This window comes from Balaenoptera musculus, chromosome 11 (genome assembly GCF_009873245.2).
Source record: "Balaenoptera musculus isolate JJ_BM4_2016_0621 chromosome 11, mBalMus1.pri.v3, whole genome shotgun sequence".
NCBI lineage: Eukaryota > Metazoa > Chordata > Mammalia > Artiodactyla > Balaenopteridae > Balaenoptera > Balaenoptera musculus.
The window spans coordinates 66,736,097-66,759,056 of record NC_045795.1 but is presented as its reverse complement, the minus strand read 5'-3'; the positions used below and the strand labels follow the sequence as shown (position 1 = coordinate 66,759,056).

The window sequence follows — 22,960 nt, the reverse complement described above, 5'->3', positions numbered from 1 at the left end:
CTCTTTGCCACACCTGAGAAGCTTTCCCAGTCTGTTTCTCTTCTAATTCGATCATAGGATATCATTGTTCAGTAATGCCAGCCCAATTCTACCTCATCACATTTCTCCTGATACTAGACATTTAGATACAAACACTATGGACAAAAGCGACTAATTTGTAGGTACAAGCAAATTGTGAGAAAATAACTGTCATGCACATCATTTATAAGAGCCTGCTCCTAGAAGGAATAGTCTATATTTTTCACCTTCAACCTCTTACTATGTCTTTGCTTTATTCCACATTATAGAAAATGACTTGGCTCAAATGCAAAGGCCAATGGAGGTGGTGTGCAGGAAAACAGGACAGGAAGCATCACTGGCTCTGCCCCGAAGTAGACTCCTGTGAGTATGCACCTAGAGCGTTCAGAGTGGAGATGGAGTCTGACTCGAGAAGGAAAAAGGGCAGCATGCTGACAACCAGGCAGGAAGGGAAGCTGAGATGAAGGTGGTGTGATGGTGAGATGAGGTTTGGTGTGGAGGAACCCCAGGTTAGAAAAGAAAGCAAGAAAACCTGAATGTTAGTTACTAACAGTGATCTCCGCTGTGCACTGCGGGCACCGCTGCCCTCTTACCGCCTCCTGAGCGTGCGATTTGCTCATGATGGTGAGCAGAGTCTGTAAGAGCACGTCCAAGAGGCTCTCCACCATCATTTCTACCTCCTCCATGACATCTGCCTCCTGGAGTGAGCAGCGAGAGAGCACACCATTAGTGCCAGACCTGCTGACGTGCAGCTGCCAGTACTTACTAAGTCAGCCACATCAGGAGTGGTCTTCTGACTTAATTCTCAACACTGAGCTCCTGGCCTCACTGGTATGCAGTGTCAAGGAACCTGGAACAATGGCTCTGAAAGGAGGTGAGGCACACCTGCTGCTGCTGCGTTGGTTTGGTGGCTGGGGCCTTACCCTAACGTAGCACCACCCTGACACCCACAGTTGTGAACCTCAGACAAATACATTAATTTCAATATACAGGGCAGAAGTGAAGGTTCTAAGTTAAATGTTTTCTTTGATTTTCCTAGAAAAGTCAGGAGGAAGCACAGCACTGCTGACTAACATTTTGAGAAAATGGTAAAGAATTCACACCACGGGGTGTGGTGGCAGCACCTTTACTATTGCTAATGCACACAGAAGTATCTCAGTCTTTCTGAGAACCATTTTCTCCTTGAGTGACCTCAATTTTTGCCAGGCCTGACTGCTGCCCAGATATGCCACTTCTAGCTCCTTGGCATTCTTGCTCACGTTCCCTGGTCCACCAGAAGGACTCTGGTCTCAGTGCATCTCTTTCAGGCAGCCTCACAAAAACAACGGAGCACGCCTCCTCACTAAGGGCTGCTTCCCAGTCACCAGGTTCTGAATTTAGGCAGAGTCTGTGCTATCTTTTTATAGACCTCTCACATGCAATCTCAAACCCTGTAACTTGATTTTCATTATCTCACAAAGAGATTCCCATTGCCTCTTCTCCAGTCTCTTTATATTATTACTGGTCCAAATGTCCATCCATCCATCAACCCACCATTCAGTAAGTATTTACCATGTGCCAGTCACTGTTTGAGAACTGAGTATACAGAAGTGAACAAGAAAGGTAATATCTCTGCTTTCATGGAGCTTAAATTTCACCCACCCTCCATCCATTCAATATAGTTACACTGAGCCCCATTCCACGTGAAAAATCTGAGCAGCTCTTGGGACCAAAGTCTTCTTTCTCATTTGCTGAACTGATCATAACACTCTTAAAACCTGTGATGGCTCTTTGAGTAGTTGTAAGCAACTAATTGCACTTGACTCTCTAGCCCCACAAACACAACCAGATCATCTCCTTCAGGTTTTTACCTGTTCCCATTCCTCTGCCATTCCTCCCCTACCCTTTCTTTTCCCGTTCAATTTCTCTCTTTCCTTTAGCAGTAAGCCTCCCATCCCAAGTCTGACCCTGGGTTACCAGTACACCTTATGTGCCTGGTGTTGCTTCTCTGAGGCCTGATAGGAAAGAGAGCTGCCAGGCCTTGCCTGGAGCCAAGATCAAACAAAAGGGCCACTACAACCATCACAGTCACTCTGCCAAGCTGGGCCCCCACCACCAGATGGTACTTTAAGTCTGGATACCAGAGCCCCCTATTGAGTCCTTGTATCCTGTTCAAACCAAGCACACTCTTTCTTTTCAGCATCTCTCCTGCTCTATCTTCCTGGATAACCTAACCTCGTATGTTCCTATCACTTGGCTACTGGCATTCATTTTAAATGCACTTGAAATTTTATTCTCCAAAAACCTTATCTCAACTTAATAAGATGGCGTAATTAAAAACTCATTCTTGTTTTAAATTTCTTTATATTTTCCTATAGTTTCCAAATTTTCTAAAAGAAATATGCATTTCTTCCATTATCATAAATATATAAAATAAATATAATTAAAATAAATTCCTACCCTTATTCATGCCTGATACATGTTTTCCCTCCTTTCCTACCTCCCTTCCCTCCTACCACAGATCTCTTCTAAAAAATAAAAATAAAGAAGAAAGAAAATAGGCAAAAGCACTACTAGTTGAAACCTGACCCCTAAAGTACAATTCTACCATCCCATGAGGCTCAGAACTCTTGTGGACAACATTTATCTCTCGTACACCCTGCTCTCATCTGGCATGGTATAGGAATGCCATGTGGGTGGAATCAAGCTGCCAGGAAGCTGCCAGAAAAGTCTGAATGAGCAAGCTGCCTCTCAGCCTGGGCCTGCCTCCCTGTGCTTGTGCCTGAGTATCCTTAGAACACTCCCAGGAATACAGAAGTAATACCTTTTGACAGAAATAGAGCATGCACAGGATTGGGCTTTTTGGTACTACAGACAACTTATGTTTCTGGGTGTATTTATGGCAGTACAATTTTTTAACATAGCAAGACTGTTGTGTTGAGAAGCCTGCTGGGCACACATAGGGAGGCCTCCATTCACTTGGGAACCCCCATCACTGATGAAAGCTTCTCTGACTGGGAAGTGTACAGAGTGATCTTTGTTGGTCTGCCTCTGGCTAAAGTAACACAAGAGAGGGACAGAGCTTAGGGTGGGGAGTGGAGCGGGTCTAGGGCCACTACCAGAGAGCTGGTCTTGACGATGGAGAAGATGCTGCCAAGAATCCCTGAGCAGATTAGCAGCTCTTTCTGCTGTCTCAGGTGAAGGTGAATGTGATGGAGAACCACAGGAAGCAGGATGCGGCGGGATTCTGAGAGAGAAAACACAAAGGTGAAGAAGCCCTTCAGAGGAGAACCAGCTACCTTTGGAAGCAAGTGGCAATGTGGGATGCAGCTGGTCTCAAAGTAGGTGGGGCTGAGACTGCAGCCAAGCTGGAAATCACCCCCTTCCCTTATGTGGGCCTAAGAGCCCACTTCCTGGACATTTTAAGACATTGCACAGCATTATCTTTCTATCTCTCGTTCCTTCTTTCTCATTTCAGGCCTAAATATCTAGGGCATGTTATTCAGGATAATGTTAGGAGACTGCTTCCAAATAAAATCTCTTTACTGACTAGACTCCAAATTAAAAGCACAGATTACAGTGAAAACCCCATTTAAATGACACAGTTCTATGAACTACACTGATTTTTTTTTTTAAATAAATAAATTTATTTATTTTTGGCTGTGTTGGGTCTTCGTCACTGCGTGCGGGCTTTCTCTAGTTGCAACGAGCAGAGGCTACTCTTCATTGTGGTGCGCGGGCTTCTCATTGTGGTGGCTTCTCTTGTTGCAGAGCATGGGGTCTAGGCACACAGGCTTCAGTAGCTGTGGCACGTGGGCTCAGTAGTTGTGGCTCGCGGGCTCTAGAGCGCAGGCTCAGTAGTTGTGGCGCACGGGCTTAGTTGCTCCGCGGCATGTGGGATCTTTCTGGACCAGGGCTTGAACCCGTGTCCCCTGCATTGGCAGGCGGATTCTTAACCACTGCATCACCAGGGAAGCCCTGAACTACACTGATTGAACTTACAGACTTGGTATGGATTATAAATGGTCCCTCTTCTCAATGCCCTGGATGGCGGCCTGGCACTTCCACCCCCGTAAGTTACGCACTTTGCGTCAGCCATCGGGCCTGCCTCCTTTTCCCCTCAGGCTTGTGGGATGCTACATGTATCCACAGCAATGAAAGGAATAGAAGCAGGACTTTTATCTTGTCATAAGCCTGCGATAATCAGCTAAACCTCATTGTCAATCCTACTGCATACATTAAAATGTTTTTCTTTTCTTTTCTCTTCAATGCTACCTGAATAATATTTTCATCGGGGGGTGACTATATTTAGAACTCCGAATTCAAGAAGGCTAAATCCTAAATCAAGTTCTTTTATTAATTCACTCTAAGATTTTAGGCAGGTTGACTCCTTCTGTGGGCTTAATTTCCCCCATCTATGACTTCACAGGTGTGATGAGAAGGTGAAATACAAGTGTGAACATGTTTCTGGTATCTTGCACTCCAATGTGGTCAATGACTGTGTGATAAAAGTACCACCATACCTGGCCAGCATGATTCAGTCCGACTACCAGTAACACAAACAAGCCAAGGCATTTGGGATTTATTATTCATATTTGACCATAATTAAGTATTCCAGATGAAATTCAGAATGAAAATCTTTTTCAGCAAAAGACAAACTACATAACATACAAGAGGTTTTGGGGACTGCCTTGTCAAACACTTAGAATATGTTCAAATAAAATGGAATGACAGCTATTCTATGTTTAAAAGGATACTTGGATAAAAGAGAAGTTCATACTGTATTTTGTAGACCAAAATACCAACAGAGCAAGATTTGTAACAACCAACAGCTGCCTGCAGACAAAATAGTAGTTTGTTATTGGAGTCTGCTGATGAAGAAAACAAACTGATACGCTCTGAGAATATGTGTTGGTTAATGACACCACTGGTAAAAGCCTTCCTGCTTCAGGGAAGATGCTTCAACTCAGGCATTCAATGAAAGTGAGATTCAAGTGAAAATTTGGTGGTGGCTTATTATCTCAATATCCAATTACATAGTTCCAGCCACATAAGAATAATTTTTCTTAAGTGATTATGGGAAGCAGCAAGTACATGCAAAAGTGTTAGAAATAACTATGTCAATGGGGGCAGTCTGCTGTCCGCCTTCCCATATATCCAGAAAGCATCTGCTTTAGGCAGTGCTCAAAGCTTGAGTGTATGCAGTGGCTTCAGTGAAAGTATGTCCAAACCATTGATTTTATCTTCAATCCAAGAACTGATGAAGAGAAAAGTGTTTACCATAAAAAGTTATAGGTGGAGAAAAGCTGAATTTCTTGGTGGCAGCTTTACCATCAGCAATACTTTACACAGGTAGAGTTAAGTTAAAGAGAGTATTTATTTAGTACTGCAAATGTGTGTAGCTCTGGGCTGAGAAATTATTGTTCTTATACTTTAAAAGTCAAACTTAAAATATTTTACTACCAAAAAATTCTAATTATAAAAATTCTAATAATAATTGCTTTACTAGCATTTCAGATTTATTCCTGTGCCCTAGAAATTTATTCCACAATAGTGATATTCTGCTTAAAGGATCAGGCTCACATTGATCTCAACATCTGACTATTGAGTATTTGATCACATTCAATGTGGTTTCAGGTATGAATCCGGGGGTTCCGTCTGAAAGACAGTCTGGCCTGCTGACGGTATTTGTTAGGCTGTCCTGACCTCTTTTGGAGTGTGGAGGGCTCCCTGTCCATCACTTTGTCTAATCTTTAGAAGCTCCTTCAGAGAGAGGAAAAGGAATCTATCTGACTGGTGAGGAAAGGAACCAAGAAAGTATAGTGGGTCCTCAGCGCCCCCCTTTCAGGGTCTCTTTTATTTCCTTGACTTATCCTATCCCCTTGGGCTAGACCTTTCTCCCTTGTTCCCCCTCCTTTCCTTCTGTTTTTTCATCCTGCTGGGGCTATGGCAGGCCCCATTCTTGGCAGCTGGCTAGACTTGTGGGCCTGGAGGCAGGCCACCCCATGTGGGTCCCTAGGAATAAATTGTGAGTAAGGCAGTAGGCCTAGGTTCTGGCTGCATTCTCTAACAGAGTTTACCAAAAACTCTGCATTTGAAGGGCCACTGGCATCTTGCATGATGGCTGATGAAACTGATGCTTTGCTTCCCACTTGGCCAACACCCTGATAAGGAAGAAAGGTGAGTCTGACTCTCATCCCAACTTGATTTACCTGAGAAAGAAAATAGGCGGCTATCCACAGTTCTGGCAATGGACTGCAGCTTGACCACATCCATTGACTGCCCAATGTGCACAGTGCTGGGCATGCTCCCGAGAGTCCCTCTCACAAACTCTGCTACCTCCTGCACAGTGAACATTTGCAGCAGCTCGTCAAAGATCGTTGGGAAGGAATTGAGAAGTGCAGCCTGCAGAAGCAAGTGAAGCTCTGGTTAGCTCAGAGTTAGGTATGCACCTATCTTGCATGCTTAGACAATGATACATGGTGGTGAGAGGTTGAGAAGTCATTGCAGCACCCCTGCCTCGAATGGGCTCCTCCCTGGCCTTGGACTCCATCCATCCCTGCAGCACTCTTAGGGCATGGAGCAGGGAGAACCAAAAAGGAAACCAAAACAAGAGAATTTACTGGGGCCCAGGCCGCTTGAAGCTTTCAGAACTTGCCAAGGCATTTGCTGGCAAGAGAAGGGAATATATAGAGAAATTAACTCTAGGGCTTAACATCCATAGCTGTTTTTGCTCATAAAATGGATTTAAATTTTTTGTCTGTCTCTATGATCAAGCTCTTGACTTTCCAGTTTCAGTCCCAAATTCAAGCCAGGAAGCTCTCAAAGAACGTAGGCAAAGATAACTGAGCACCATCAAGCAGCACTAGGTGAACTCCATTCACAGTCCTGCAGCCAGCAATCCAGCTCTGAAAACTGGACCATTTCCCCAGAATAGTGTCATTTATTTGAAACCATGAAATCTAAAGACTTTGTAAATTATTTCCTTCACGTGTGATGCCTGGCAGTTTCAAGTGTAAATCCAAAAGGATGGAGAATGTGTGGATTTAGTCAGCCATGAACTCTTGAGGACTGCTGATAATGTTGGCATAGAGTTCAGAGACCTAGATGGCCTGGACAAGTGGAGTATGTGTGTGTTTGGAGAATTCTCTCCTAGGATCTTAGCTCTGGCAGACCCATACGGTAACCTCTTGAGAACAATCTGAGCCTTTGGGAGGCAGAATAGTTTAGGAGCAAGAGAATGAGTTTTGGAATTGGACAGACATGAGTTTAAATCCCAGCATTACTACTTATCTGCCACATAACCTTGGGTGAGTTACTACGTAATCCTCACTTTTCTCATCTATAAAATGGGGATGATGCTATTACTTTTCTCCTCGTATTGGTATGAGGAAAAAGTTTAGGTGCATAAAATTAATTTCCAGTAGACTGCCTGGCACACAATAGACCTTCAATAAATGCTGGCTCTTGTTCATTTCTCTTGTCTAAATGGAAGCAGCATGAAGGAGGCTCTTCGTACTTCTCAGTCCTCTTACACTATTAAGCCGAGATTTACAAAGGGAAATGGAGTGTCACCTTGAGACGAGGTGAGAGTGCGCTCTTCCTAAGTGGCAGTTTGGGGGGCAGGGTGGGAGCTGTTTTTCCTGATTGCTTCAACAGGCAATAAGACACTGGCCTAGAGTGAGTGAAAATTTATCACATGGGGAAATGGGTCTGTCATACTGCAGTCTATGTTCAGGCCAGGACCAAAGACTGAACTTTTATGAATTCTATCTGCAGATTTATAACTCCCTGGGATATCAAGGAAATCATTTTGCAGTAATTAGAACCAGCACAAAAACTATCATCATAAGCAACTAGATACAAAAGACAAGGGGGAAAAGCAGGTATTTCTTTTTTTTTCCTTTCCTTTTGGCTGCGCTGTGTGGCTTGCAGGATCTTAGTTCCCCAACCAGGGATTGAACCTGGGGCCATGGCAGTGAAAGTGCCGAGTCCTAACCACTGGACTGCTAGGGAATTCCCAGAAAAGCAGGTATTTCATAATCAACAACAAACAGTAGCTGATTTGCTCTCTTAAATGGTGAAATTTCCTATACTTATGGCATCGGAACAGAAGGACACTTGCACCATAACATCTCCTAGTGGTCAGAATCAAAGATATAAAGTCTGACTGAATAGCATACTTGCTGAAAGTTCTGAAACTGTGAAACATGAGCCTGGCACCAAAGAAGCAGGTCTGATTCTGACTCAGGTCTAAGATAAGACTACAACTAAGCTATTTATCCTGATGTGATAGGAACATGCCATTGAGTACAGGGCATTGCTGAGTTCTCAGAAAGCGTATCTGGCTTGCTCTGCTAGCTCCCCATATCTCCACAGGCTGAGGGAGGAGTAGGTGTCCTGGGCCCTGGTTGGCAGGAACAGATAGGCTGGGGGAGAGGAAGGAAGGAGAAAGATGACTGGTTTGGGGTGTTCAGGAGGGGAGACCATGGAAGGAGCCTTTCTTATAGAGATACCTGGTGACCTTGATGTATTCCACTCTTTAATAGAGGCTATCACCCAGTTGCTCACCTGTTCTCTGGGCCACGGGGCAACATAGAAGCAAGTGGAAAACAAAAAAAGCAGACTATTCTAATCTTAAACGAGATATTTAAACATACATTTGCACTGACAGACCTGGCAGTGACTGAATGAATGGACATGAGAAAGGCTGTCTGGTCTTTGCTCATAGGTTTTGATGTAATAATTGGCTTCAAAAAAATCAAAGAAGTGAAATTCATTAGATAAAATTCTGACATTTATTTATAAGCAAAAATAACCCCTTTGTGACTGGGGTAATGAACAATATCCGTGATCCCTTCTAGGGTAAGGTTGCATGTAAAAGGTAACTGATTAGCTGGCCAGACGTTTTTAATATAAGGAAGCAACTTCCTTCCCACACTGGTATTTCTAATAGAATCTAATCCTAATTCTTAGCCAAAGTTTTCTAGTTATTTCTGCTGTTTTTCAACCTATCTCATTCTTAACTGCTAGGATGGACCAATACTAACCTGAGGTTTTTAAAATTAATACAGTGGCTAGGAAATAAAATTCTCTATACATTCTGAATATCCTCTATAAATAAGATGTTCATGAACAACTAATAGCATGGTAGCTAAATAAATTTGGTCTAAAGAGGGCAAAGTTGTGCTTCTTCTCCACCATAAAGCCACTGGGCTGTCTTATATTTGGAAGCTGGGGCATAGCTGGCTTTGAAGTAAAAGCAGCATTTTATTCTATTAGGTATTTCCTTATAACTCACCCCTTACCCAAAACACAGGAGCTTGGCAGGGCTTCTTTGACTCTGGAAGCCAGAGGACAAAGAAACCACCTGCTAAGACAGACAAGAATCCAGCAGCAAAACTTTCCTGTAGCTCACAGACCTGAGTGAAAAGGAGTGTTTCTGAGTTTCTGCTGTCCAAACTGAGCACAAACCGGATGGACTGGAAAAGTTCTTGGATGCTGGACCGGAATTGCTCCTCTTCCATCCCACAGGTGGCACGTGAGTACAGGATCCTTGACTGCACAATAAACTTGAAAAGGTACTCCAAGGCCTGGAGGTGTATGAGAAAAAGGGATAGAGAGGTGTTAAAGATGTCCAGAAGCTAACATATGAGGGAATGAAGGGTGGAGTACCAGAAAATTATACACCAAAATTGGGAGGTGGACAATTCCAACTATGGAGACAAGCAGTTTAATTTTTAAAAATTTTTTATTGGAGTAGAGTTGATTTACAATGTTGTGTTAGTTTCTGCTGTACAGCAAAGTGAATCAGTTATACACATACATATATCCACTCTGTTTTAGATTCTTTTCCTGTACAGGTCATTACAGAGTATTCAGTAGAATTCCCTGTGCTATATAGCAGGTTATTATTAGTTATCTACTTTATATTTAGTAGTGAACTAAACCTTTTCTCAAAACTCCAATGGTCACTGAGCAGCAACTGTCTATGTACTGAGAGAATCATCAAATTATTTCATGTGGTTATGGAAGTGTATAACCACAGACTATTATGGAAGCAGTTGAATTCAAGACCATATAGGATCAAAAGAAAATTAAATTTCTCTCATTTTTCTCAGGTCTGGAAATAAAAGGCTACAAAGGTAATGATATAAGAACCTCTCTTAAATTTATTCCAAGAAGGAACAGTCCTTTAAGGAGTCTTCTGCATCTTCGAGAAACAGCTGGCCCCTGACACGTGCCAGCCTTCTCACCAGGGGTCAAGTCTGAAGAACTTGCCGCTAGTTGCACAGGAGCTGGTGGACCTAACCCACCCATTTTCCATCCTCTTCCAGACCAGGACACCTGCCATCAATAGTTCATGAACAATACAGAAGACAAAGCTCCCATAACATGTTTTGGGAGCAGAATCTGTTTCTGAGGAGTCCCTGCAGCTTGGTCCATGCTTATGAGCTGAATAATTCTCTTTTAAGAGAATTCAAGATCCAAGACTATACTTTCTAATCAAAGAAAGGCTAACGATTTCCCAGACACTGGAAAGGCAGAGACATTGAAAACTGAGGAGAAACTTATCCAAGGATGAAATATGGAGCTCAGTTACTTGAACTATATAACAGGAAACAATTCCCAAGCTACTTTCATGATCTATTCATCTGTCAGGTTTAGCAAAGCAAAACTTTGTGTGTGTGTGTGTGTTTATGTGTCCCACACTAAACTCTGTTGGCACTGGAAAATGGCTAGTTCAGAAAAATGTGTGTTCCAAGGCCTGCACCAGAGGATTCTGTAGAATAAATTACAGTGTTTGGCCTCATCTCCATAAATGCTACAGTCTCTGTTTCAGTAGCCTTTTAATGCCTGGTCTACAAATAACCTGGAAATTTAATGCCTGGTCTGTAAAGAATCTGGAAAGTCTCTGCTAAATTTATAAAGGAAAGTGTTTTTTTTGGGGTTTTTTTTCAGTTTGAAACAACTACCACAAGAGATGTACTGAGTGGCTTAAAACATCCACTAGTTTCAGAGTGAGAGGCAGAACCAGACAGCAAAGTCGCTTGCACTTCCTGGGTATGAGAGATCAGTTCCTCCATTAAGTCCTAAAATATAAAACACTCTGCAGAGGAGTACAAGGCTGTCGTCGAAGACAGCCTGTGAACACCTGGATGAGGGCAAGGAAAACAAGCTCACTTCCAGTCATCCATCATTACCTGACTTCCCCTTTCCCTACTCCTCTTGATTTTTACCATCAGCACCAGCTGATGGCCAGGACCAGGTGAAGCTGGCCACCTGTGACAGATGCAACTGGGTAAAGTGAGGAGAGCAGAAGAGTGGGATAAAAGGTGAGGGTGGATCCTATGGAAGTTGTTTGAAGTTTACAGGTGTTCCCAACCCCGTGTGGAGACAATGGAACACTTAACTATGGCTGAAGCAGCTTCTCTGTCTTTTTCTACTTAAGTTAATAAACCTGAAAGGAAAAGAGATCCTAAAAGTTATTACAACCTTTCTGTCACTAAGGAGATCATTGTGCTTTCTCTTTCCTGGCTCCCTGGTAAGAACCTGATGCAGCTCAGCAGTGAAAAGTATGCTGCCTTTTTGGAACGCCCTGCCAAAAGCCATCCTCAGACCCACCAAGGATAGCCCCTCGTAAGTCATTCACACAGGAATAATGTAACCAAGTTAGAAAATAAAAGACTCTTTATTTTCATCTTCTTTAGTGGCATAACTTTGGAAGGTCATGACTCTGAAAGGGAAAGGAAGAGATGATGTACAAGTAGCAAGATGTATTGAATCAAGAGCAATAAAGAAGAGGAGGTTTCCTGGTCCACAGATTATGATACCAGAATAAGAAACGCCAGGTCAGAAGCATACGCATTCTGTGAATAAGGATGAAATTAGGATCAGATAGAGACTTACACATTTGGTCAAGAGGACTTGTAAACTGAAATTTGATGAAGAAGTGGAAATGGCCTGATAAAACTGTTGGGCTAGATGCATTAGTATCAGATGCCACTCAAATACATTTGAAAGGTAAGAACAAGTATGAAAGTACCCCCTGAAAAGTGCTCCCCCACAATGGAACTCTTCCTTTTCCCCACCCAAACCTGATATTCTCCAGGAGTTTTCTACCTCCATAGGTGACCCTGCCATCAACCCAGCTCATCTAGCCAGACCCCTGGAACCAGCCTCAGGTCTTCCTTTCTGCCACCTCTCACATCCAACCTAATATTTGAAAGCTTCTGCTTTTGTCACATCAGCCACTTTATGGTTGCTTGAAAACTCCAGCTCTTTCCCATCCAGGCTTTTAAACATGCTGTTTCCTCAGTCTGAAATGTGTGTCCCCCAGTTCTTAACACTGATTTCAGCTCAGGTCACCTCGTCAGAGAAGCTTTCCCTAAACTCTTGATCTGAAGTAAACCCTCCTCTCCAGCCATTCCATCCCAAGATCCTGTTTATTTCCCTCATAGCATCATCAATTTTCTTTTCTCACTTACTTTGTGTATTTATCTGTTTGACATGTTTACTATCTGTCTTTTCCCCGCTTGAATGGAAGTGCTATGAAGGCCTAGCCTTTCTACTTGGGCTCCTGCTGAATCCGCAGTGGTTAACACAGTGTCTGACATATGGCAGGTATCAAGCAATACTAACTGAATGAATGGTTGAATGAATGACTCTTAGGAGAAAACTTCCGAGATAGCATCTCCAGTAACCTTAAGCAATTAATTTATGAACTCACATAGAATCTTTTGCATTTAACTCAACTTGTATCCCCTCAAATACTATGCAGGGCACTTCATAGGCGCTGGGGTTGAGAAGAACAGAACCCAGTGCTTGCCCTCACATTACACTCAGAACCCTGCTCCACACTTGTGTTTGAGCCTGATTCCCCTTAGGACACAGGGGATGTGTTCTTCAAGGGGAGAGGTCAGTCTTACTCTTTGCATCTTAGCACCCATGACATGCTGATTGCTCAGCTGACATGTACTGTGTGAAGAAAGACAGAAGTGAGACTTGTGGCCTTACATTTTTACAGAATGTGCAAAGAAGAGGCAGGGAAAATATGGATTTATGATTTGATTTTGCCTCTTTAACCTGATGATGCTTGGGGGAACATCTGTTTCACCTGTTACCACGTGGACAAGAATAACAAAATCATAGGCCCAGAAGTACTTAGAGCAGATGATGGGATATTAAAAGAGGACAGAGAGAAAGCAGAACTACTTTGCTGCCATTCTTCTTTTATTACTAACTAGAAAGGATGGGAAAGACATGGTTAAAAAGCAACTAAAAAAAGAGAGTAACTCAAGAACAAGAAAAGACGGACAAAAAAGCAAGCAAGCAAGCAAGCAAGCATGAACTTGCTTTAAATGAGTTCTCAGAGGATACGACAGTCTTCTTCAAATAGCTATACGGAGAACTGCTGAGCAAAAGAGGGATCAACATTCTCATAGGCTGTTCTCTAGAGTAGAAGCAGTAGTCATGAAAAGAAGTTACCAGAAAGTATAGTTAACTAACAATGAGGACAGCCCCCTGTAAAGTGGAGCTGTCCAGCAATGCAAAGGGCTGCCTGGTCACGGTTTTTAGATTATCTTCTTCTCAACATATCTGCATACAGTGAATCCACTCAGCTCTTTTAACTTAAATCAGTTATAAAAAAACAACGTTTAGTAACTACTGAAGAAGGGAAAAGTACTGGAAGATCTTATTTCTAATCAATGTTGCCACCAACACTGGCTTAGAAGGAGATATGATATTTTAGCCAGTAGAAGCAAAGACTGACATTGTTGGTAAAAACCAAGCAGGGAGGATGGCTCAGAGCCACATGCACATCATCCCTCCCTCCTGCTTTAAGATAAAATTATGAGGAATAAAGACCTTTTAGGGCAAAATCAAAGTGAGGAAAGGGCAGTTATGTGGATCAAGGCAGTCTTTCCTGAAAGCAGAGCAGTGTACTGGCTGTCTACACTTGTCCCGCACACTACTCCATTGAGGCTACTTGCAAAGTTCTGCAGGGGTGGGCCCTTTTTGTATAGCAAGCTCAGTACATTACCCTCATGGCTTCCTGAATGTGGTCCTGCCGAATCAGTTCTGCTGAGCAGTCCATGTACCACTTCAAACAGCGGATTAGCTCCCTAGGAAAAAGAACAGTTCCAGAAACCCCACTTTAATCCAAAAGCAATGCAGCCTAAAATATTTGCAGTCCTGAATTAGCCATATAGGAAATAATATACTGCTAATGAGCTAGAATGGAGTGATGGATCCAATACAGCTGTGGAATCTTTAGATCATCCAAGACCAGACAACACTCCCTGTCCAAAAAGAGTTGCCACATTTCAATCAGCAATTATAATCATTCTTTCCCACTTTCCCTGACACACATTTTTTCTGATTACAAGAAAGTTTTCCCGAAGTCTGGGACTGGATGTGTGTTTTGTTTTGTTTTGTTTAAAACTGCTAAGTCTCCAGAACATACAACAGACTCTGAATAAAGGTGTATAGTCCGGTGTGCCCCTCCTTGCCATCCCAATGATCTTATTTCCTTAGGACCAAGTCATCTGAGTGGAATGGGATTACAGGGTCAGAAGGCCTTCACATTTACATGGCAAAAGAGTACCCAGGGCAAGAGTGCAGGCCCTCGTCAGATAACAGTTCGCATCTTAGGCCTATCAGTTTCTAGCTTTGCATCCTTGGGCAAGTTATTTGGATCCTCTGTCCTCATTCTTTTCATTTAAAATATAGAGGAAACAACAGTACATCTCAAACTGTGAATTCTAATGAGATGACACATGTAAAATATATAGCACAGTGCCTGCTCTCCAAAGTGACATCAAAGTGTCAGAGTTCCAGTGATTCCACAGCCTCAGAACCCTTCGGTTTTGTTTGCTAAGCTTGTGCTGGGACTACCCTAGTGGCGCAGTGGATAAGACTCCGCACTCCCAATGCAGGGCCCAGGTTCGATCCCTGGTCAGGGAACTAGATCCCATGTGCATGCCACAACTAAGGAGTCTACGTGCCGCAACTAAGGAGCCCGCCTGCTGCAACTAAGACCTGATGCAACCAAATAAATAAATAAATATTTAAAAAAAACCTGTGCTCATTCCATAGAATAATATGGTGACTTTAAAAATTGCTTTAATGGTTTTAGATAACCTGTGAGTGTTTCCCATGTTTATTATTCATATTATCTCTTTTATTGACTATCTTTTTCTTTTCTTTGATATTTATTTGTCAGTACTATAGTTAGCTATTCACATGTTTCTCACTGAAAAAGCAAGACATATTTTTAGCAGCTCTGCCATCATTTCTTAGAAGGAAAAGTATGACAACTATGTAATAAACTCTAGTTTAAAACATCAGCGGAAAGCTAACATCTAACATCATACTCAATGGTAAAAGACTGAAATGTGTTCCTCTAAGATCAGAAACAAGGCAAGGATGCCTGCTTTTGCTACTTCTATTCAATGTATTAGTAGTGAAAGAGCAACTGGGCAAGAAAAAGCAATAAAAGGCATCCAAATTGGAAAGGAAGAAGTAAAATTATCTTTGTTTGTAGCTAACATGATCTTGTATGTAGAAAAATCTAAAGAATCCACAAAAAACCCTGTTAGAACTAATAAATGAATTCAGCAACACTGCAACAAAATCAACATATATAAATCATTTGCTTTTCTATATACTAACAACGAACAATCAAAAAAGAAAATTAAGAAAACAATCCATTTACAGTAGCATCAAAAAAGAATAAAATACTTAGGAATAAAGTTACCCAAGGGGGTGAAAGACTTATACTTTGAAAACAACAAAATGTTGCTGAAAAAAAAAAATTAAAGAAGTTAATAATAAACAGAAAGACATCCACGTTCATGGATTGGGAGACTTAATTTGGTTAAGATGTCAACACTATCCAAAGTGATCTACAAATTCAATGCAATCTCTATCAAAATCCCAATGACATTTTTTGCAGAAACAGAAAACTCCATCCTAAAGTTCATATGGAATCTCTAGGGACCCCAAAGAGCCAAAACAATCTTGAAAAAGAAGAACAAAGTTAGAGGATGCACACTTCCTGATTTCAAACGTCCTACAAAGCTACAAAGAGTAACTTTAACTTTGATTATAAAGACTAGTCAAAACAGGGTGGTACTGGCATAAAGACAGATACATACATCAATAGAATAAAACCGCCCAGAAATAAACCCTCATGTATACAGTCAAATGATTTTCATCATTAAATGGGAAAAGGATATTCTTTTTCTACAACTTGTATTGGGAAAACTAAATATCCACAAACAAAAGAATAAAATTGGACTCTTATGTTGCACAATAAACAAAAATTAATTCAAAATTAATCAAATACCTAAACATAAGAGCTAAAACTATAAAACTCTTATACAAAAACATAGGAGAAAAGTTTCACAACATTGGATTAAGCAATCATTTCTTGGATAAGACATCAAAACATAGGCAATGAAAGAAAAATTAGATAAATTAAACTATATCAAAATTGAAGACTTCTGTGCATCAAAAGACACAATCAACAGATTAAAAAGGCAATGGGAGAAAATATTTGCAAATCATATCCCTGAAAATGGGTTAATATCCAAAATTACGGCTCAGCAACAAACAACCAAACAACCTGATTCAAAAATAGGCAAAGGACTTATAGATTTTTCTCCAAAGAAGATATATAAATGGTCAATAAGCACATGAAGAGATGCTCAGCATCACTAATCATTAGGGAAATGCAAATCAAAACCACAAGATACCATCTCATATCCATTAGAAAGGCTACTACAAAAAAAAAAAAAAAAAAAAAAACGAAAAAACCAGAAAGTAACAAGTATTGGCGAGAATGTGGAGATACTAGAACACTTGTGCATTATCGGTGGGAATGTAAAATGGTGCAGCTGCTGTGGAAAATAGTATAGTGGTTCCCCAAAAAATTAAAAATAGGATTATCATATGATCTACCCATTCCATTTCTGGGTATATACCCAAAAGACTTGAAAGCAGGGTCTCTAAGAGATATTTGTATGCCCATGTTCATAGTAGCATTATTCACAATAGCTGAAAGGTGGATAAATACAGCCAAGCATTCATCAACAGATGAATGGATAAACAAAATGTGGTATATACGTACCACTGTATGTGGTTTCATTATAAATATATATATATTTATATATATATATTATATATATATTATAATATATAAATAATAAACATTATTTAGAATGAAAGGAAGGAAATTCTGACACATGCTATGACATGGATGAACACTGAGGACATTATGGTAAGTGAAATAAGCCAGTCACAAGGAGACAAATATTGTATGATTCAATTTATATGAGGTCCTAGATTAGCAAATCCATAGACAAAAACTATAATGGTGATTACACGAGGACTGGGTGGTGGTGGGGGGAATGGGAAGTTATTGGTTAATGGGTACAGAGCTTCAGTTTTGCAAGATGAAAACAGTTCTGGAGATGAATGGTGGTGATGGTTGTACAAAAATGTAGATATACTTAATGCCACTGAGCTGTACACTTAAAAATGGTTAAGGGACTTCCCTGGTGGCCCAGTGGTTAAGAATCCGCCTGCCAATGCAGGGGACACGGGTTCGACCCCTGGTCTGGGAAGATCCCACATGCTGCAGAGCAACTAAGCCCGTGTGCCACAACTACTGAGCCTGCATGCCTAGAGCCTGTGCTTCGCAACAAGAGAAGCCACCGCAATGAGAAGCCCGCACACCGCCACGGAGAGTAGCCCCCGCTCGCCACAACTACAGAAAGCCCACGTGCAGCAATGAAGACCCAATGCAACCAAAAATAAATAAATAAATAAAATTGATTCTTTAAAAAAAAAAAAAAAAAGAGAGGTTACCCTTATTAAAAAAAAAATTGGTTAAGATGATACGTTTTATGCTATGTGTATTTTACCGGGGTTAAAAAATAAGTAAATGAAGTTTAAAAAAAAAAGGTCTGCTGAACGAATGTTGGTTGCCACCGAACTTTTTAAAAGCCCGTCTTTCTAGTCAAACACAAGTCCTAATGATGGTGCCAAATGCAACTTACTTGTATGCCAGGGCTCCAGCAAAGTGCTTCTGGATGTATGTGTCCATTACAGGTCGGAAGTGGAAATATTTGATGTCTCGGAGCAGGTTGATGATGAATACCTGGGAGAGATGGAGGGTAGCAGAATTCATTGGAGGCCTCAAACCTAACCCCAGCAGAAAACAACTCTTGATTCTTCAAGGAATGGCAAACTGCTAGTGTTTTCTCCAGTGTTCCCAGTGAATGTAGGATTTCCATTCTGTGTCTGTATTTCTGTCATGTTTGTTCTATTCCTAACATCCTTGGCCTCCTATTCCAAACTTGGGACTCATCTGTCAATGCCAGTGTTACTTTGATCTTCTCTCTTCACGAATGCTAGGTGGTTCAATATGGACCTGGGGAATCAAAATACCTGTGTAGGTGTCATAAACACTAAGTTGTCTCAAAAAACTTGGAAAAGAGAGAGAGAAAAATATTGTCCTCTAAGCCAAACCAGCCTATGAAAGGCTGCACCCTTCGGAAACAGGGTCGGCTGGCCAGGGAAACAAGGAAGAAGAAAAGCCAGAGAAGCAAACTTTGCAAGTACCATTCTAACTCTTGCCTCTGCTCCTCATCTATCAGGTAGACTCAGAGTATCTGGTTCTCCTTGAACATACAGCCCTCCTGTAGGACTGGATATATTCAACAAAATGCACTAAACATCCAAATCACTGTCCTTTCACACTAAGCAACCTTCTGAGACTCTGGTTCCCAAACAACTGCATAGAGGGAGAGAGTGTGATGCTCCACCAGCACAAGTGAGTCTCTGCTTTTCCTGGTGGTTGTATCCTACTTTTGTAAGTGGAAAAACAGGCTGTCTTGTTTCCTATATTAGTCTCTGGGCCTTTTGTTCGTGTAGGTCACTATTTCAGGGGCTAGGAAACCCTGTAACAGTGGTGAGACTGAGTATCAAAACTACAAAGTTGAAGTCCAGATTTGATCTTGTAGGGCTCTGCCTGGTAGGGTGATTGTTGGTCTTCCTTGGGTGACACTCCTCAGTTCCTTTTCTATTGGAAACATCTACATCTTGTGCTGACTCACTCTAATAAATTGCTTTCCTTAGATTTTTAGAAAATGTGTGACAGGAATAATTAACAAAAATCAGGAAGGGTGAGACTTACCAAAGACTGAAACACCAACAGGCCATATTTCTCTGTATTATCATCCAAAATCACAAACAGCGTATCTAAGATGTCCTGTAGAAACTGCAACAGCATAAAAATCAGAGGGCTCAGGTCTTCGGACCTTGGACACATGGTCAAACTTCCATACACCAATGAATTTATTTCCCAGTAAACGAAGTCAAAGATCTCCTAAGATCTCAAACCACCACTTAAAAATAACCTAGTACCCCACCTCCACCTAGCCAAGAAATAACTAGGTGGACGTGGGGGTGTTTGCTTACAGCCCAAAGGGCCCTAAGAGAGACCTAAAGAGGCTCTTCCTATTGGGTAAGTGCTAAACTTATAAGGAAAGAGCAATTACTTAAAAAACGTAGGACATCCAGGTAGAACAGTAATTTTGAAATGAAGACAATCTAAGTGATTTTTTTTTTTATAACTTTATTTATTTATTTATTGGCTGCATTGGGCCTTCGTTGCTATGCGCAGGCTTTCTCTAGCTGCAGTGAGTGGGGGCTACTCCTTGTTGTGGTGCGCGGGCTTCTCATTGCAGTGGCTTCTCCTGTTGTGGAGCACAGGCTCTAGGCGTGCGGGCTTCAGTAGTTGTGGCTCACAGGCTCTAGAGCTCAGGCTCAGTAGTTGTAGCTCACAGGCTTAGTTGCTCCACGGCATGTGGGATCTTCCCGGACCAGGGCTCGAACCTGTGTCCCCTGCATTGGCAGGTGGATTCTTAATCACTGTGCCACCAGGGAAGTCCCAATCTAAGTGATTCTGTTGCCAAATCCATTTTGAGAAAAAGGGCTTACTTTCCTGGGTCCCCCAAAATTTGATAGTCCCTTGTTCTCCTCTATGGCCTAACTCTGTAGAGGACATTTGGATGAGGCTGTGGCAAGCTAGGCCTTAACTACAGAAACTATTCTTTGGTCTAGAAATTAGTATCCCAGGAGAAGGGAGAATGCAGCTGATGAGGGCTGTCAAAGAGGGTAAAATATCTGGAGTCACCATTTTTTTTTTGAGCACGTGCCTTTTCCTTTCTAAGATGCAAAAACCAAGGGAGAATAATAAATACTCACAGATGCTCCCAGTCTTTAAAAATCAAATCTAATATTCTGTTGGTCAAAATGCAATTTAATGATATAATGTTTACAACTTATTTCAAAACAATATAAGGTAGAAGGCATGGATAAGGAGTTTATGGGCAGGACTGACCATGGGCTGATGACAGTCAGGGGTAACTGTTAGGATAGGTACATGTACGGTTATTTATTCTATTCTGTCAACTTTTTTTGGTATGTTTGAAATCTTACAATAAAAAGTAAAAATTAATTAAAATGCTAGCATAATCTCTTTAATTCTCTCTGGCTGGCTTGAGACAAATACTGATGCTAAAACCAGAAATGATGGTAGGATGTTCTTTTGTCGGGAATGTAACAACTCAGCCTTAAAAAGATCACAGACTTTTCTTAATACCTGGTCTGTTTTACTGGTTAAATTTTTCATATGTTTAGAAGGAAAAAAATGCCCTGAGTATAAGGGCATTTATCTTAAGTTTCAAAAACTAGTATTAGCTCGTTTGTATAAAGAGTTCTTTTAAAAATTTATGATACTCTGATCAATTGATTAACACAAAATTCATACAAGACTTCATAAAAGTACAAAGCCATACACAGACTTTAAAATTATTCCTCGTTTGGAGACACCATGTTGTGTATTATTGAGTCAACGGAGCTGTAAAATGAAAGTACAGACAGTGCAATGCTAATAGATTTGAGACTTGCAATGATAGAGCCAAGAATGCTCACTGATAGACAAGTTGCCTTCTTGACATTTAATCTCTATCCTACATTCCATTGCCCTTGCTGATCACCAAAAGCACTTCCATTTTCCTCAGTTGAGTTCAGTCCATTGTGCAGAATCCACCTACTGGGCTTTCACCATCAGGAAGTGCCTGGGAGTTTTCTTGAGCTAAAGTCAGGTGGGCAAACACCTGGTTTCTACACACTGCGGAGAAGCCCTATGGAAAACAACTGGGGTCTGGTAGTGTTGCTGTCAGCCTGCTCAGGCCATTAGATAGGAAATGTCACAAAAGTACTTGAAAAAGCAATTGAGGAAGGGAGTAAGGAAGAGTCCCCTATTACGGACTCTAGTGAGAGACTGGGCAAAATCAAGTTACAGTTAATGGAGAGTATTCAGAGTTCCTGTAGATAATCAAGAGAGTAGAGCCAAGAAGACATCAGGCTGGATTTGTGGTAAAGGTTTACAAAGTAAGGGAAGAGAGAGGAAGGGAGAGGAGACCTAAGGCATGTGGGCAGCAGCACACACTGGGATTGTTTCTGAGAGGGTGTTTTTATCACTGCCCTTTAATTACCAGTTTGCTTTCTAGGAAGAAAAACAAGACAGAAAATAGGGCTTAAAACTTAAAGGTAGTTTCTAAAAGGTAATAAACCTGATGTGATACCTACTTTAAAAAAAGAAGTTAAGAAAGAAAAATACCTTTATTTCTACTCACCTAATTATAAACCTCGAGAAATGGTCTTAGAGGCTTACTGGCAGAAATCAAGGGGAAGTGAGGCCTTCTGCCCAGATTCTTGCTCAGGTAGCATGTGTGAATTGTGTGAAGCCATACCTTAACAATTTCCTCCCCACTGACATGCCGCAGCCGCCCTAGGATGTCCATGATCCGGTCTGGAAAGGCCTTCCATTTCAGCAGAGCAAGGAGGTCCACTAGGAAGCAAGCCCAAAAGACGGTGAACCCTGGCTATGTTATGGACAAGCAAAGCCCAGACTCTCCCTGCCAAGGACAGGTGAGACCTAGAAGGACAGAAATAGCTACGAGCAGTATAACAGCCTCTGGAGTGCTGAGATAAAGGCTAAAGACACATCTGTAAAGTCTGAATGTCACTCAGGAGCTGCTAAAACCATGGAAAATCTCATAGGCTGCTATTGCCAAATGATTCCTTCAATTTCAAATGAAAAGAATTCCCTCACTGTGGCATGAAAAAGCAATAATTTGTCTCTTTTAACATGTATCAGCAACATGAACCAGCAAGTGAGAACAGTGGAGGGCACCACACTGCAGGCACCATCACCTACCATTCTGGGTGAGTTTGGTGGAGGAGAGCTGTGTGGAAATGAAGAAAGACTCTTTGGTGCTGCGTTGGAAGATGAGGCTGGAGGGGATGTTAGGGCAGCCGTTATAGTCCTCTTTGCAGCAGGGCAGGCCCAGGTACAGAGCATGGTTGTTAAATGTGCTATTCTCATCACACTATAGGCAAAAGTAGAGAATACAGAATGTTTCTTGAACCATGCCACTTGTAAAAAATCAGGTCCCAGGGGATTTCTGAGTTGATGTTTACTCTCATCTTCCTGAGGCTGGACCCTTGGACCTCAGGTCCTCTTAGAAGAGTGCTTTCTAAGCACTTTAAAAGTGCTTTTCATTTCTTTCCCCAGAATGGCTCACGTGCCTTTTAAAGAGAACATGGCGGGGCTCGTGGCCTCTACCTGGTATGCAGGCAACCTTGAGTGCCAGCTATGCTGTGACAGCTGACAGAACCCCAATCTCAAATAGCAGGTCTCCGAATGAACAAGCCAAGGCCATAAAAGCACAGAGGGGTTGGTAATAGATTTCCATGACTAGTGGAGTGGGAGGTGGAAAACAAAGGCCCTGCTGGCATTACTTATGGGAGGAAGCTCACCTCATTTAGAAGACAAAAGACTGCCCACAGCTGTCCTGCTGTCTCAACCAGCGCATTACCCTGG

At 41.7% G+C, this 22,960-nt stretch overlaps 1 protein-coding gene across 4 annotated transcripts in view; it reads right to left on the bottom strand.

Annotated features, from left to right (window-relative positions):
* Window positions 1-22,960, bottom strand: part of DOCK3 (dedicator of cytokinesis 3) — a 385,395-nt gene that overhangs the window by 59,975 nt on the left and 302,460 nt on the right. For all 4 annotated transcript variants that reach the window (XM_036869659.1, XM_036869661.1, XM_036869660.1 and 1 more), the window contains exons 18-26: window positions 22,295-22,466; window positions 21,828-21,925; window positions 19,202-19,285; window positions 18,063-18,163; window positions 14,042-14,123; window positions 9,420-9,590; window positions 6,210-6,402; window positions 3,117-3,244; window positions 570-716 (exon numbers count right to left, since the gene is read on the bottom strand). In XM_036869659.1, the coding sequence (XP_036725554.1) occupies window positions 570-716; window positions 3,117-3,244; window positions 6,210-6,402; window positions 9,420-9,590; window positions 14,042-14,123; window positions 18,063-18,163; window positions 19,202-19,285; window positions 21,828-21,925; window positions 22,295-22,466 (1,176 nt within the window). The remainder of the gene's footprint in view (window positions 1-569; window positions 717-3,116; window positions 3,245-6,209; window positions 6,403-9,419; window positions 9,591-14,041; window positions 14,124-18,062; window positions 18,164-19,201; window positions 19,286-21,827; window positions 21,926-22,294; window positions 22,467-22,960) is intronic.